General features: G+C 53.7%; 1 protein-coding gene across 1 annotated transcript in view; it reads left to right on the top strand.

Moving 5' to 3' along the window:
* The window catches only part of MAP2K3 (mitogen-activated protein kinase kinase 3), a 31570-nt gene continuing 14476 nt past the window's right edge, over nucleotides 1–17094 (top strand). The window contains exon 1 of the mRNA XM_080617950.1: nucleotides 1–78. Coding sequence (XP_080474076.1) covers nucleotides 63–78 — 16 coding nt within the window. The 5' untranslated portion in view covers nucleotides 1–62. The remainder of the gene's footprint in view (nucleotides 79–17094) is intronic.

Raw genomic sequence — 17094 nt, forward strand, 5'->3', positions numbered from 1 at the left:
GCCGCCACGCTGGGCCGCACTCGCCGGGTGCGCGCTGGGCCCGGGGCCGCGGCGCTGCCGCCATGTCGCTGCCCAGAGGTAGGAACCGGGGCCGGGGGGTGGCGGTGGCTGCTCCGCGGGGCTCTGGGACGAGTGTTCTGCGGGGGGAGCGGGGTTACAGCGGTGTAGAACCGGGTCTGGCGTAACCTGCGGGGACGCGGCTGTTGCCCAACCCGGCGGCCGCGGCTTCCTCTATGGGGACACTGCGTGCATCCCTCTGCCTGAGGGCCGCTGCGGCGGGGGCAGAGGTGCAGAGCCCGGATGTGTTTGTGCTGCGGGCGGGGAACGAGGCGGGTAGAAGCTCCTATGGAGGACGCGAGTTTCATCCACCGCTGCCGGAGCCTTTCCCGTTCCGAGAGCCCGCGAATGTCGTCGGTGTCATGGGAGGATGAGCAGAGCCTTCGTCTTAGCCTGGTGAAGCGGGAAGGATGGGATGAGGATCCCGGTCCTTGTGCCCCGGAGCATCGTTTCGGTGGCAGGGCCGCAAGCGCGCCCCGCTGCCGGCATGTGCTGGGGATGCCGTGATGGAGTTTCCCATCGCGGCCGGAGAACGTGACCGTGTGTCACGGGGGTTATTTATAGAGCATCGCCGTGACTAAGGTGGCCCGGTGCCTGTCCCAAGGTGAGCCCCGGCCGGGATGACACTGCCGGTGTACCGGGATTGAGAAAGATGGGGAAGGAAAGGGCTTTGTTGGTGCCTTGGTGCTCCGTGGAGCCGTTTGCGTCAGTGTTGGGAGCGCGGACCGGACGGAGGAGGGAGCACACGGAGTGCAGTTGGTGCTTTCTTATCATCGGAATAGAATTGGAGGCTTTTTCCTTGTTCTGGAGTGATACACTGGAAACTTGAAGTCAGGCGCCATGTGAGCAGATGAACGCACCTCGGCGTGACTTTTTCTTCCCCCCCCCCTTGCTGTTTTAAATGATCCGTGTGTTAACCGGAGGGAATGTGGACCCGAGTTTCCTGTTTGCTGTGTAAGCAGGGTGTGAATCAGCAGCGATTTACCGTGCTGCTGAGCGGAGCTGCTGACTCACGGGTCGGAGCACATGCCTCCAGCCCGCCTTGGATGGGAGCAACCGTGCTGCTTTAAAAGCCTCTCACCTGGATACCCCATCCCAGACCTGTCGCTCTGCTCGTAGGTACAGCGAGCTGCCAGTGCCCGCCCGGTGGATGTGTGGATGGAGGGAAGAGGTGAGCTTGACTGAGGGATTCATGCCCTATAGGAGATGAGGCTGGAGATGGATCCAGGGGGATTTTGGGGAAGCGTTCTGGCTGATGGCAAAAGGCAATGCTTGTGGAGGACCCGTGGTGCTTTCCTTGGAGGAAGTTTGGCACCTTTCTGTGTCTGCGGGTTTCTGGTTGCACGGGGCTGTTGGTTGTGGTGAACTGGTTCATTCATACAATTACTCCTAATATCCTTTGCTGGAGGTGTGCTGAGTGTGCCTGGTTTCTGCTGGAGAGCTGGTCCTCATCTGACCCGAGCTCCTTTGCCTTCATTGGAGCAGCATTCACAATGCTCCCATTCACAATGATCCTGAGTGTGTGTAAGGCATCTGCCTCTTCAAACCCCTCTTGCTTCGGCAGTGCCAGCGCTCCAAGTGGATTTGCCGCTGCTGCATAGGGATGCTCGCAGGTTTGAGTGCACGTACCCACTTCTGGGACTTAGGGCACTGCTGGCAGCACTCGCAGCAGCTCCTTCTGCCTTTGGGCAGCGTGAATTTGAGCTGAATTTCCCTAATTTTCCTTAGGGGAATCCTGCGAGCAGCCTCGCGTTTCCTTTGGCTGGTTGCTTTCCCTTCTCAGGCTTGAATGGACCAGGATTGTAAGTGGAGGCCACTGTGTGGTAGCTCTTGCGTTGGCTGTTTCCATGCTAGATGCATACCAAGACTCGCTTGTCGTCATTCTGGCTTAGTCACGGGGCTGCCTCCAGAGTTCTTTGGGATGCGCGTGGCTGGCCGTGACATGCGGGATAGGAATGGTGCCGGGCGAGAGCTTTGCTCTGTGCTAAACATAGTTTGTGAGATAAACACCTTCTGGGGATTATAGGAAGCTTAGGGAAGATTTCAGCTTTCTTCCTCTTTCCATTGCTTGTATCTGCCTGATCCACACTGTCTCACAGGATCAGGTAGTGGGAAAGCACTTGGTTTCTGTGTTACCTTGCACCGCTGGGCCTGATGCATACCAAGATATGCAAAAGCTCCTCCTTGTCTCGGGCCACCAAAGCTCCCTTGTGCTGTGCTCTGTGGAATGGGTGATGCTGAGGGATGGAATTGTGTGCAGAGCTCCAGGGCTGCCTCCGTGTCCTCCTTGCAGAGCTTTGCAAGGGGCGCAGCCTCTGGTTGTAGGTTGCAACAACGACTGGTCCTTGGGCATGGTTTTCCAATGAAGTATGTACCTTTTTCTGGTGAAATGGATGCTGGAAAGGGAGGCTTTGTTGTGTCTGAGAGGTTAAAGCAGAAGGGGATGAAGCCTTGGGAAGTTCACAGCCTTTAGGTGTGTGGAAAATCATGGTGGAAGGTGTTGGACTCCAATCCAAGCTGCTGCCTTTCTCCGGGGGCTTGAGGCATGTTTTCTGCCTGCGTGCCCATCACCGTGGCTGTTGGTTGTGGCTCGGGTGGCCCCTGATGGCTGGGAAGCTGTTCTGGAGGGAGAAGCAGGAACATGCTCCCAAACCCAGGGATTTTGCTGGAGAAAGTGGCTGCAAGAGGGAGGGTTCATGGCTGGGGTCTGGAGAGAGAAAGCTGCTTGGCCTCTCCTGGGCTCACCCAGTGCTGATGCCTGAGTGATTCAAGAGCAAGTCCTCTTTAGGGAAGAGATCCTGTGGGAAGATGAGTGCTGTTGGGGGCAGGAGGCAGGATCCGGTTGGATTCTGTGTTCCCAGGGAGGCAGCTCTCCTTTGGCACTGAGGCTTGGAAAGATCAATGGTGAGAAGTGCCGGAGCCTGGGGATGAACTGGTGCTTGTTCTGGTGGCACATCTATTCTGGGTAGGTAAATGAGTGGTGGGGACACATTTCTCCTGTACCCTGGCCGTGCCCTCCATCAGAACACACCATTACACCATTCAGTGTGTGAATCCCGCTGTCTCGTATGCCATTCACACCTTTCCTGCTGCCATCCCTCCAAAAAGAGTCGGTTCTGCTGAAAACCCACATGGAGACATGACCTGCAGGTGCAGGGCTTTGGCATCAGGCTCCTGTCACCAGTGTGATGTCCTTTGGGTGTTTGTGGGCAGGGATAGGAGCCAGGTTTTCATTCTAGTTGAAGCATTACAGAGCTTGTATCCAATTTATTATAAGAGTCATAGAGAGAGCACAGTGCTTTGTACCTGTGGTCCTGCCTTCTGCTAGTGTAACAGTGGGCACCTGGAAAAGATCATGTTGGATGTGATAAATATTTAGCTGTGCTTCAGCCATCCATTTCCCTCCCTGGAGGGATGCTCTCCTGCCTTTTCCTCAGGGAATAATGCTTCTTCCTGAAGGCTGCTGCTGTTATTCCCCAGCTCTGGACTGCAGGCTCAGTGTGCTTTGTCCCGGTTGTTTCTTTACAGGAGGAAACTCACCTTTGCTCTGTAGAGCTTCCCTCTGGGGGCCTGGGAATGGGTGCGGGTTTCTGGTCCTGGTGATGTGTGACCCAAGAAGCCACCGCTGAGGACGTGGGGCTCTGTGGGTTTATTGGATGGAAGATGGTTTTCACTGGTGTCAATAAGGCACTACCTGGGCAGGCTCTTTGCTGGGGAAGCTGCTGAGAGAGGAACTTGTCTTGGCTGAGGAGGTGATTTTATTCTAGCAACAAAAAGTTTGGGGTTTTACTGGCGTGACTCAGAACTACTTGTGGGTACGTACAGGGCTGAATGTACTCGCTGCCTGACACAGTGCTGGCAGAACCCTGTAGTGCAGGTTGAGTGGCAGCCAGGGATTTTAGGTGGGGAAGAGAGCAAAGAGGATTTTTCGTGGTGGAAACGGGAAGTTTCTGTTCTTTTTTCAGCCTGGGAGGTATCCTATCTGCCTTATCTGCATGGGGATGATGCTGCACTGATTCCATGGCAGTGTTGTGAGCCTAATGTTCATCACCCCAAGGAATACCATAATTACTGCTGCTGTCTCTGATATCATGGTAGTGTCTTGTGGCCCCAGCTGGCCTTTGTTTGCACCTTTCTCCTGCAGCCGCTTCTCCTTCCATCAAAGGCTGGAGCAGAGCTGCTGTCCGTGTGGGACGCAGTGGGTTACGGTGTGGCTAAGGGGAAGGGCAGGATTTGGGGGTCTTGTGGTCCCAGTGGATAGGGGAGGGAGGGAATCACTGCCTCCTGCTGGGGGAGGCTCTAGACCTGCACTGGGGTGAAGGTGAGGTGGATCTTCTTCAGCATCCTTTCCCCACTAATCCTGTGCTGTGTAGTCCACATGGCCTAATCCACGTGGCTTAATACCACAGGGCTCCTTTGTGCACTGTCTGCTCTATTGCAGTTGCAAGAGGAGATGGGCAGCACTTTGGAAGAGCACATCCCTTTCAAGATAGGAGCTTTTCCACGTGGCATGATTGTTCTTGTGTGCTGCTGGATCTAATGTAGGAAGAAATGAGGAATCACTTGAAGGCTCTAGGGTCAGGAGGGATGATGGTGAGCATTGTGCCCGGCTGGAGGTCAGGACATTGCTTCCAGGAACTACTGCAGTTAGTCCAGCAACCTTTTTGGGGCAAATTAAGCCAGATTGTGTAAACAGACACTGGATCTTGTTGTGAAAGACACACAGTGCTGGAGTTTGGTGTCTCTGAAATGTGTTGTGACCCTGCGGAGTTGTTTGGCGCTCTGGGGTGTGGTGCAGTGGGATGTCTGCCCAGCCCTTGGCTCCCTCCTGACCCTGGGAGCAATGGCTCCACTGCTGGGAAGGAGAAGTGTGAAGGTGACAATGGCCTGGCTGTTGCCTCCTCCTCTGGGAGCTGGCAGCAGTGTGCAGGAGGGGCTGGGGAGGGTCTGGTACCCACTGGGATGCTGAAGCCTCCATCCTTCTGCTTGCACTGTGCTCTAGGAGGGTCATTGCTGAGTTAGGTCTCTCCCATGTTCTGAACCTTAATTTCATAATTTCAACCAAAATGCTTATTTTTTATCTATTTAAAGCTAAATTTCTGTTAAAAACACAACGTGAGTAGAAGAGGCAGGATGAGGAGGAGACAAAACTCACCAGAAGTTGTTTGTAGAGCATCCACACTTCCTCCCCTCGCACCATCACCACCAAGGAAAAAAACCTCCTTTTGGAAAGGAGGAAACCTCCAGAGTGCCCAAAACAAGTAATTTCCCATCAGAGGCTGCTAACCTTAGCTGTGGTTTGGCACTGCCGTCAGCCTGACTGCTTGTATCTGATGAACCTGTCTGGTGCTTGGAGCTTCTCATTGGAAACTGCCTGTTGGGCATCAGGTGTCCTTTGTTGCAGGGTGTTTGTACCGTGCCTTGATAGTCACTGTTATATCGTTTAAGAAACTTAAAAGCACCTTTTAATGATTGTATTTCGTTCTCATATTGGAGATTTCCAATCAGGAATGCATAAACCCCTGCATCCACGATAGGGTCGTGCCAAGCCATATCCTCCTTCCCATCAATGGCGATGGGTGCCGGTGGGGTTGGTGATGCAGAGCAGAGGGACAGGAGGGAAGCAGCTCCCTGCAGGGCTTGGCAGGTGACAGTCATGTGTCTGACAGATCATAAACATGCAGGGCTGGTTACGTGGATGGGCTGGGGGTGGCTTAGGAAGGGATGACGGGGTTATCTAAGGAGTGTCAGCTTGTCTGGGCTTGCAGGCCAGCCAGATACTGCTTTGTGGCGTGCGTGTATCAGTTCTCTCCTAACCCAAATCTCACGGGGATGGCTGACGAAGCAGCTTGTCTGCTGCTGGAGTTGCTGTGCTGGGTCAGGTGCCGTGCCCCTTGGCTGTCTTTAACCAGTGTGTGTTAACAGCAGCCCTTGGAGATGGCAGCCTCCTGACCCAGCTTGCTGGAGGGCGTTTTCCATAGCTGGAGCAGATGTCTCCTCCTGCTGTGTGCATCAATCCCTGGAGGAGACTGTTTCCTATTAAAGGTAGCAAAGGGCAAATACACTTTGTGATGGAGGTCTTTTTTGCTGTAGAACGGGGATCTTGGTTTACTTGGTGTTGGAATGGGAAAGCTGAGAGGGAGACAAGGGAGCAGCAGAGCTGCAGCCTTGAGGATGCTCCCTCTGAATCAGTCCTGACCGTGTGCCTCGTGGCTCAGCAGGGCTGCAGGGGTGCGTGTTGTCCTGAAGACGCAAAGGCATCACTAAGAGTTGACGTGGCTCTGTTTCTGAGGGCCAGATGTGCTCACCACCCAGCCTTTGTAACACAGCTGCTCTGCATAGCTAAAATCCCCTGCCGCTTCGTTTCTCTCCTGACCCGCTGCCAAGTTGCACCTCGGCCAAAGATGAAATGATCTGGTGCTGATGCATTGCTTTTGGCTGCTCTTTGTCATCTTCCGAGCACCTTCAAAAGGTGCTCGGGGGTGGGTGGCAGCCCCAGCCCCACGTGCCTGTTTGTAAAACCCCATGCCTGCACCCAGAACATCCCTGGCAGCGCAGGGCAGGGCAGCGCGAGGCATTTGGTGCGTGCGTGCCCTTGTGCTCAGCTGGCTTTTGAGGTTTCCCTGGTCTCCCCACGACTCAAACCATCCACCCTGTGCTGAATCCAACCTGGCTCACTGATGGAAGGGTGCAGAAAGGAGGATGAGGGGGTGATGCTGCTGGGGTGATAGGTGTGGACCCTACCAGTCTCCGTGCCGTGTTTTGTCTCTCTTTGGCAGCACCCATTTTCCTTAGGGCTGGAAGCAGCAGCACGCTGCCTTGAGGATGTGGTGGGTGTTTTGGATCTGCTGCTTCTGCAGCCCCAACTGTTCACTCTTTGTTTGCATCTGCAGCCTGTTTCCTCCAGGATTTTGGTTGATCCCTGTGATGCTTTGCTGTGAGCATCCTTGCCTCGAGCATCAGTGGTTCAGTGGTGAGCATCAGCAGTCGGAGGATGCTGGTGTCAGGGCTGGGGTCATCCTCTGAGCCCAGGATACATCTTGTGATGTGGCTGAGCTGCCTCTTGTGCTCTGCAGATGCTGTTCTCTTGCCCAAGAGAAGCTTTTTGCAGGTATTAATGACACCTTCCTCTGCTTGGTTTCTTGAAGGACGCCTGGGTGACGAGGGTAAAGCAGAGGCTGGAGGAGGTGCCTCTAGAAATCACCAGGCAGAAGTTGTGGGTGCCTTCTAATTGAAACTCTTATCATCCTTATGTGTGCTTTAGCAAGGTGCTAGAAAACCACTCAGTGTTTCCTCCAGCGGCTCTCCTTTACGTGTGATTTCTTGAGGTACATTCCAGGCTGCTGCAAGAGTTTACCTTTGATTTGGGATCCACAAAGAATTGCTTGTTCAGTAACTGTGGGTTTCCCCGTGGGGTTTTACAGTGGCAGCTCAGTGTGTAACCGTGGCAGGGAAAGGAGCCAGCGTGTGTTTCCCTTTATCTCAGCCAGGTTTGACGTTTCACACGTCTCCTTCCAGCTCCTCACTGTTCCACATGCCACCCACTGCTCCTTTCCCTAAAACCAGAGAAAACCACATTGGACATGATCTCAGCTTGTTCTTTAGTGGTAAAAGGGGCTTAAAATGAAACGGTTGTTTCTGATTTAAGTGGAAATGGTTCTTGGAAGCCCTGAATGTGCCCCATGGGGAGCTGCAGGCTGAGCTGAGTCACAGCCCCTGAGCTCTTGAGATGGGACATGAACCGGATGCGTTGGGACCGGTCTGTCTGCAAAGACCTCTGGCTTCCTGGGATGGAGTGACAGCTCTTGAACCTGGCTGTACTAGGAAAAGCCTGCAACTTCCCCTAACACTGCAGTGCAAGAGAGGTGGCTTTGAGAGAAGAAGATGTGGAGGGGATAAAAGTACGGCCAAAGTATAAAGCCCATCCAAAAGGAGCAGCGGAACGAGGCTGTGCCCTTCCTGCTGGCAAACCGTGGTGGAGAAACACCACTGAGCTGTGGGCACGTTGCTTATGAAGCCCCTGCCTTTCCCAGGCTGGAATCAAAGCTGCTCTGTGTACGCTGGGCATATGTGCCATAAAATAGGTGTTTTCCCCACATGGAGTGGTTTTAACCTCAGAGAAGAGCCCATAAAGGGGAGATGGAAGGGGATGGTGCTGGGTGATGCTGGGTGGTGGAGCTCTCAGTGTGCTGGTGGCCCAGCCTTTGGTTGGGAACAGGGGGAATTTTCCAGCTTTGCAACAGGGAGTTTGGAGGAACAAAGGAGGAATGTGTGCAGGGGATTTTTGCAGAATGATGGAGTATGTCGTGCTTCCCTTATCTATCTATCTGTAGTCTATTTGCCTTTATAAGATGGGTATATGTCTTTATAAGATAGATATCTATCTTTAACTTCCTCGCCCAGTGAGCAGTAGGAGCTGATCTCATGGAGCAGCTGGACTTGTTCTGGGCATATGGATGTCGTCTGTCTCCTGGGGCAGAGGAACAGTGATAGGAGAGCAGGAGGTATGCAGTGCAGGTCAGAGGGATGGTTAATGCCAGCAGTAGAGGCTGCAGGTCTGGCTTACTACGGCTGAGCATTCCTTCGGGTTTCAGAAGCCAGCTTTCCCCTTGCTACATCAGCCCTTATTCCCAGCACTGCTGCAAGCAGGTTGCAGGGACCAGATGGGTCACCTGCCACCTCCCTTGCTTGACTTAGGTGCATCATTAGTGGTTAAGACTGATGCTTTCCAGCTGGGTGCTGAGGTTTGAGTGCGGTCACAGGCTTTACATGGAGATAAGGCTGAGGGGAATTGGGCAGTCTCTATGTTCCCTGGCTGTGGTTTTCCTGTGCCTCATCCAAGCCTGGGGAGACATCCTGGCTCCTTCTCTGCCATGTGATGGGGTGGGTTTTTGTCTCAGAAGAACTCAGTGGAGAAACTGAGGATCCAACTGGCTCTGTTCATTTGGCATGATGAGCCCTTTGTGTTTGTGTCTTCCTGCCTGGAGCAGGGACAGGGTGAGAAAGGCAGGGAAGAGAGGGATGGCACTGAAGACACACTAAAAAGAGCAATGAATTGGTGTGGGACAGCAGGAGGTGTAGGAGAGTATTTACCTGCTGCTTTCTGTATGCTGCCAGATTGGCACCCTGCTCTGAAAGGAATAAGGTTTTCCCTGCTCCTCCAGCGTGATGCTGGGTCAGTGCTGGAGAGCAGAGATTTTCCTCTGAGGATGAGCAGGCTTTGTCTGTCTGAGCTGCGGCAGCATCCCCAGAGCATCCCGGAGCAGGGAATTGCTCTGGATCCCAGAGGGTAACACCACTGTGAACCATCTGAACTGCTGCCTGTCCCATTGTCCAGTGCGGATGCTGCCCATGCCTGGTGTCTCTGGACCGGAGAAGCACTTGGGTCTGCCTCTTTTTTCTGCCCCTCTCCCAGAGCAGGCAGCTGCAGACATTGTGGCCTTCCTTGATTTATTTTCCCCACTCCATAAATCCCATTTTCAGGGCAGGTGCCTGCTCTGTCTTACATCATTTGCAGTGATGAAATCACTCTGTCCCTGCCCAAAATAACTGAGAGGGTGGATGGTACAAAGCTATTGGGAGTGGAGGGAATACTTTGCTCTCTTGCTAAGTTTACAGAGTTTTGGGGACACCTGGAAGTACTTGAATTGCACCAATTTGGATAGAAAATAAGGGTCTGTTTACTCTGGAATTGAGGTAGAACCAACAATTAAAAGGCAAATGACTCTTTTCCCTTCCCACTATAACCATGTGCCTCTTGTCAAGCTGATCTATTCCAAAACTGGTTCGAGTTTCTCCCCTATCAGGAAACTGCCACCATCTGCTCATATAAATTCTAAACAGATTCGATTTGACGTGGCTTTGTCTATGAGAAATAGAAGGGCAGAGCATTGCTCTGAGGAGTGCTGGATACCCACTGGCAGGGAGATGGACATAGGCGATGCTGGTTCTGCCTCTTGCTTTTGGTTCTTGTTTAGCATCCTCTTTGCTTCCATCTAAGCACTGTCTCCTTCACCTTCTCCTCACAGCTAAGGTGTTGGGGCTGTGATTGCTTCCAGACCTTTGTCTTGTGGCTGCACACCAGGGCCTGCAACCCATGTGTGGGTCCTACAAGGTGAGTTTCACACTGGCAGCTCCGTGGTTCCTGACGAGCTGTGGGTTGGGTTAATGACCCATCCCAAGCATTTAGGTACACGTTGGCATTGTGCTGGCCTCTGCTGCTGCCTTGCCAGGGAGAAAATCCCATTGGAGCAATGGATGCAGTGGAGGCAGCGTCAAGCCCTGTGGCACCTTTCCCAGAGGATGCTGTGCCCACACCCCAGCTCTGTGCTGGCTCCAAGGAGATGCCTTTGTGATCATAATGCACTAGGGTTTTGCACAAGCAGCACAACCCTTGGCATGCACAGAGCATGTCCTATAATGGCTTAGCACAAAAGCCTGCTCACCGGTGCTTTTCAGCTTCATAAAGTGAGTCTATTGAGGGGATCCCATGTGCTCTATCATCACGGGGCTGCAGGACAGCAAGCTGCCACCTAGGAACAAAACACAACATCAAACGTTGAGTTTCCAGCCCTTGGGGTTGTGCAGGTAACCTAAAAACACATCTGGAATGTCACTGGGTGGTGACATCCTCCTGGAGCTGCTGGCACAGCCCTGTCCGTGTTATCTGGCCAGTGCATGGAGCCCCGGTGTGGCCCGTGCCTGTCGGTAGCTTTGGCTGATGTACCCTCCCCAGGCCCGTTGCTGGGTACCAGCAGGTCCCACCCTTTATCCTTGCATCAGTCTCCTCCTCGCCCAGCCCTTGTGGCCCCATCAGTGCAGTGCTGCAGTGGAGATGAGCCCTATGCGGTATTGGTGATTGATCGGCCCCAAGCACCATCCAAGGGATGAGAAAGGTGATCCCGTTTGCCTTCTAATTGGATTTGGTTCAAAGGGCTTGTTTAAATACAGAGCTGCCGCAGAGTATCCAGGCTGCATGGCGTAGGCGCATGGAGCTTTCCCATGGGATGTGCACCTTGTGTGTGGAAAGGTAAGCACATCCCAGGCTTGGGGCAGTGGATGTGTTATGGCCTTGTCTAGGGATCCAACTGCAGTTCCCAATGGGACAGTGAGGTGCAGTGGGCACCGGGCAGCGTGGCACTGGGATGGGATGGCCAGCTAGTGCATGGACTTTGATCAGAGGGAAATCCCTTCCTTTCCCCTGGTTAGGCAGCCACTCTTCTTTTGCGGCAGGTGAAGCCATTAACTTTTTGCTCAGTTCCAAACACACACCTATAAAAATCTCCTTTCTCATCCTAAATGGGGAATTCCTCTTTTGCTGCTTGTGACAAAGTGGCTTTTCCCCAGTTGCTGTTTCTGGTGTGCTCTTCCACTTATTCAAGCCAGCCTGCCGGGAGTGATGGGAGCCATCCTCATCCCTGCCTTTGCCCTACTGTACCTGGACCTGCCTTGACTTCTCGCCATGGCGGGATTTGCTCCCTCAGCTTCTCTCGCCTGTCATAGGGTAATGTCCCTGCACTGAGGCGTGGGGAGGCTTCGTTAACACCAGTGAAACACCTGACGCCTTCTGATCCCGTGGGATTACCTGGAATGCGTAAAAGGCTGGATGATTAATGGCAAGCGGCGTGCATCTTTCAGGGCATTGGCAATTCCTACCCCGTCTTGCAAGAGCTGCCAATAGTGAGACTTGAAAGGATGTTTTGGGTTTCTTTTCCCTTTGGTTTTGGGTTCTGTGTTTGCTTTTTAAGATGCTTTTGAGATATCAGGAAGCTCTGCTCGACGCCACCCTTGCTCCTCGGGCGCTGAAACCCAACAGGACTAATTCAAAGGAAATAGTGCTTCCCATCCCACCTGCTGGGTTAGGGACTTTCTGCTTCCAAACAGCACTGAATGGGTGGGTGTCTGTAAAGATCCTTGGAGCGTTTTATGCCTGGCTTAGGAAATTGGAGGGTGAATGCCAGGAGGATAGCGCAGCATCATGCCGGGGATGGGCACTTGGTGCTGTCTGCGATAGCAGCTCCTGCGTCAGCATCCTTTCTGTGCTGATGATCTGTGTCTGAAACTATACCCTGGGAATGGGAATGTGCCTGAGAAAATACCTTCCGCAGTCCTTCTGGGCCTTCTATAAACACTATTTAAAATACGAGGCACTCATTATGTTGGTATGCGCATTTACCTTGACCTCTGACTTTTCTGCCTGCAAATGCCTATGGCCTGGTACAGCCTGCAAGTTAGGGACTGGCTCAGGAGCAGCACAAAGGCATGTTTCCTATAATGAGTTGAAGGTAAACAAGCTGGTCCTATATCTCCCTTCCAGGTTGAGAGGGAAATCAAACCAAAACTGCAGCTTGGCAAAGCTGAGCCTGGCTTTGAGCAGGAATGTTGGTGCTGGGCTGGTTTTGAGGTAAAGGGGAAGAGCAATGATGCTTTGCCACGGCTTTTCTTGCGCATCTCTGCAGAGAAAGGAATGGTTTTCCTTTTCCATGCCCTCATCTCTCTCCTTTGCTATTCCCCAGCCAAATCCATGCAGCAATTTATACTTTGCCACCAGAGATGCTGTCTCTGGTGTCACCCGGGAATAGCTGCAAAGCTCCCTGCTCCTATTGTCATGGAACAATATTTCTACTGTTTGTTGTGGTAATAGTTGTTAGTGGCAAGGCAATTACCCTGTCACCTGCAGCACAAAGAAACGTGACCTCTTTCTATCCTGCCACCTCCTCTGTGTCCAAACCCAAGTGTGGGGATGGCTCCAGTGATCCCTCATGTGCTGCTGGTGGTAGGGTTATCATGGAGCAATGGTCGCTCCAGTGGGATGCATGGAGAAGGGGATGGAGGAGGCAGGAGTGGGCTCTGCTCGCAAACTGGGTTTGAGCGGTTGGATTATCGGATGCGAAGGCATCCCACCGGGATGCGCTGTAGCAATCCAGCGCTTCGGTGGCTCCCGGAGCTGGCTCCCCCCCAGTTTCCTGTTGACGTCAGCTGCTATTTCACTGCTGCAGTTTTTACAACTGTTGAGCTTTCAAGGGTAACCAGAGCCCGGCCAGGCTCGGCAGCTGCCGATAGGGAACACGGCACTGCCTGCCCTGTGTCCCCCCGCTCGCCTTCGCTGCTGCTCCCGGCCCCCCCAGGATCCAGGGATACCGGACAAGGAGCGCTCCGTGACGCCGCCGAGCGCTTCAGGCCATGCATTCCCACTGAAAAGCACAATCAGTGCTTGCAAGAAGGGCCCTGTGCTGGATCCTGTGGGATTTCTTTATCCCCTGCCTCCTCCATTCCGCCCTCATCCCTCTCTTTTGCCAGGCGTGCCGGCGCTTCCTTCAGTTCTGGGAAACCATGGACAAGAAGCAAGGTAGATGTTGCAATTACCACAACACGTGGTGGGGGAGAGTGAAGGGCTGGGTCTGCTGCCAGAAGGGGCTCTGTGACTTTTTGGGCTCAATCAATGCGGTTTTAGCTTCTTTCTCCTTGCTCGGGCACGGGGTCGGCGTTTGCAGCTGGGGATCTATTTTTAAAGCACTGGAAACTTGCATGTTTTGGGGGGGTAAAACATCGGCATCTTAATTGTGAACACAATAAAATCCAGCATGGCTTAAGGAAAATATGTGGAGGGTAAAGCTCGCTCCTGGCTCCAGTTTTGGTTGCATTCCTGGGACCCAAGGGTTTTCCAGCAGCTCTTGCATGGTCGTCCCTTGCTATAAAGCCTGTTGCATGGGCAAGGCGAGTGCCCACAGTGGCTGGGGCAGTCAGGAGCTGTGATTCAGCGTGCGCTGATTCAGGATGGGTTGGGGCTGCACGGGGCTTTTTGTGCAGCGTGGTTTTTTCCTCCTCCTTGCTCACTCCTTTTGCTGTGCACGGGGCGGTGGTGACCTGCAGGAACCCCCCCCCCGCAGCGGGAGCGATGAGTGATGGCTCTCGGCAGGTTGAGAGCCCGTTTTCCACTTCCACAGATAGCTTTTTCCACTCTCAACAATGGAAAACAGCACAAAGTGTGCCTGTGAGGAGCTGGCTCTTAGGACCTGAGCAGCCCAATTCCCCTCTCGGCTTTGCACCCTGCCTCCAATGCCTTTCTTTTTTCCTTTATGCTTTTTTGTTCCAGCTCTTTCTTTGCAGCAGGGCTGGGATCCACCCTCCTGCCCTATCCCTGGCATTTAACCCTTTTCCTCGCGTCAAGCAGAACCGGGATGCATCCCAAACATCCTCCCCAGCACTAACAGAGCGGAGCAGCTCTGGAAGCAGCCTCCAATGCTGCAGGGCTTCACTCTGGGGCTGGCACCAGAGCCTTGGGGAGGCAGTGGAGAGGTTTCATTACAAAGGTCGGCTCAGGCAAATAGTTTTATTTGCAGTTCTTTCGATTGTCCTGTTCCTTTCTTCCCACCCACGCCAGCAGAGTGGGAAGGATAAACCCCAAGGGGAGAGGTGCAGCTTCATAGGGCTGAAGCTGGCAGTGGCAACGATGAGGATTCAGATTGAATTAAGCAGTTCCAGGAAATCTGTGTCAGTTTTGAGCTGGTTTGAGGTAAGGAAAAGAATTGTGAGGCTTTTTCTTCTCTCTTTAGGAGGAAATGGTTCCTTTCTTAGCATAAAGGATGCCGTTACGTGCCTGCAGCATCACGTGGGTTACGATCTCAGCCGCACCAGGAACTTCTGTCAGCTAATCTTGCCCTGCTCGGGTGCAAGGCGCTGTGCCTCGTGCCCCCGCAGCCTGCAGCCCCTTCCGCTGCCTGGAATGCTGCACCAGCAGCTCCCAGCTAGCCCATGAGCTCAGGGCTGGCAGCAGAGCCCTGGGGCTTGCAGGAGGTAACGGGGATATGTCCCCACATTGCTTTATCTGCTGCGTGGAGGGATCTCTAGAGGGGAGCTGTGTTGCTCTATGCTTGCAGCCACCCCTCTTGCAAGAAACTGGAGTGTTTCTGGGGTTTTCAGCTGACATAAACCATCCTTCACCTCCTCCTGCACTGACCCTGTTGGGATCCCAAATGTGGGAGAGATGGTGCCGAGGTCTTGCTGCGGAGAAGGAGCTGACAGCAGCTGCTTGCGGGGGCTAAGAGCAAATGCTGCCCTGGGATGTGCTTGGGACTGAAGGGCTTGGGTTGCAAGGGCTCGTCATGCTCATCCCACTGCTTCCTGCAGGCAGCAGAAGCTCGCAGCAGGAAGCAGCAGGAATTCTGACCAGCCTGGAGTGTGCTGGAAAACTTGGGGCAAGTTTTGGGAGAGCTGTAGCAGGCTCTGCATCAGTTCCCCCCGTTGCAAGGTAGCATCGTGGGTGATTTTATTCCTGCAGGCATGGGCTGAGCTGGATTTTCCACTGGTGTGGGTGGCCCAGCCAGAGCCTGGGAGTGGTGACAGGATGCCTCCTGTTTAATCTGTGCTTTTCCAGGTTGGAGCTAGGAAATGCTTCTGGGGGCTCAGCAGGATGGAGTGGGAAGGGGATCATTGCTAACCCCAGCTGGGAAGTCAAGGGGGTGCAGGGAAGCAGAATGGTGTGCAGGGTCCCTATTACAGCAGAGATGACGAGTGCATAGAGGCATTAAGTGACTGCAGAGGGTGTGCAATAGGGAATCTCCATGTCCCTGCTGCCCTTCTAAGCCCATGCTTGCAAATCCTCCTTGGATTTGGAGCTTGGCCCCCATCAAACAACGTATCCCATTGATTCCCGACCCCAGGCTGGGTGCTCCCAGCTCCCTCAGGCCCTGCTCTTGCAGCCAGGGCTGATGCTGCAGGATGCCTGGCATGAGGAGCAAGTGGACCCTGGTCCTGCTGTGTGAGTCACGGCACTGCCAGCCTAGCCAGCCTAGCCGGTGGCACAGAAGGAGCTTTTGTGCCGGCTGTGTGGGGTTACTATAGCGACTGGGAAGAGGGAGAGCAAGCAAATGAAGTATTTCAGAGGCATTTCAGGGCTTGTTGTAGAGCTGGGGCTGGTCACTGCCTGGGGATGCTGCGTGCAAATGGTTTCAGAGCAGGTCATGGAGGAGAAGCACTTGGTGCAAAGCTCCTGGTCACCACCTATCCCCATGGATAGGATGGGATGTGTGCCCACAGTGAGCTCCCCACCTTGCCTGGGTGCAGAAGAACTCTGAGAACCCCGGTTTTCAGGTTCTGTGGTCGGCCTCCCTCACTGAGTAGCAAGCAGCTGGGTGTGGGAAGGGGAGGCATTTTGGAACCTATGGATGGCATCTTTTCTTTGGCTCTGGTTTGCGTTTGCTGCCGTCGTTGCTCAACCAGATGTTTTGCAGAGCATCATCTGTGACCATTGATAGTCCCCCTTCCAGCCCTGCTGGGTTGGGGAGATGAGGAAGGGAAGCTTTCCAGGCTCATGAATTGGAAGCTGTGGCATGGTCAGGTATCCAGAGGTGGTTTCCAGCCAAGCAGGGTCAGTTTGGGGTGGAGCGGCTCGCTGCCTGGTTTCACTGAGCTGGAAGTTCTCATTGTGCCCGTTAGCTCATGGGAACTGCAGTGGTCCCAGACCTAATGGGCTGGCTCTGATTCCAGAAAGGTGGCCGATAAGATGGGGATATGGATTGATCCATGCTGATTCCTTCAGCAGGGAGGGATGCTGCTGGTCCACAGTTGAGACCTTCGCAGTGTCTTGCAGACCAGCTTTCACATGCAGCCTCAGCAAGGTTTGAATATGGGGAAGGACAGGACTGGAAAAGTGGGGTTTAGGCACCCATCTTAGCTGAGGCATCTGGAACTGGGGGGGAACAGGGATGGGGACGGAGGCTATCTGTACTGGGAATGTGCTGGACATGTGTCATCCTCCTGTCATGTCACACTGCTGCTGCGTCTCCTGCTGAAATCCCAGCTCCTCGCCTCTCCCTTCCCTTTCCCAGCAGCCTTCCAGTGCCGGACTTTGTCCTCATGACTCTTCCCAGGAGCCAGGCAGGTAGGAGCCTTTCCAAAGGGCTGTCCAAGGCCATGCTGAGATGCCTGCTCCCAGCCTAGTGCCTGGAGCACACCTTCTTCTTCATGCTTTTTAATGCATCCTCCAGGTCTGTGCAGCCAGAAGTGTCCTTAGCTGCAAAGTGTGGATACCCCCTT

The sequence above is a fragment of the Psittacula echo genome, assembly GCF_963264785.1.
Source record: "Psittacula echo genome assembly, chromosome: 5".
Lineage (NCBI taxonomy): Eukaryota > Metazoa > Chordata > Aves > Psittaciformes > Psittacidae > Psittacula > Psittacula echo.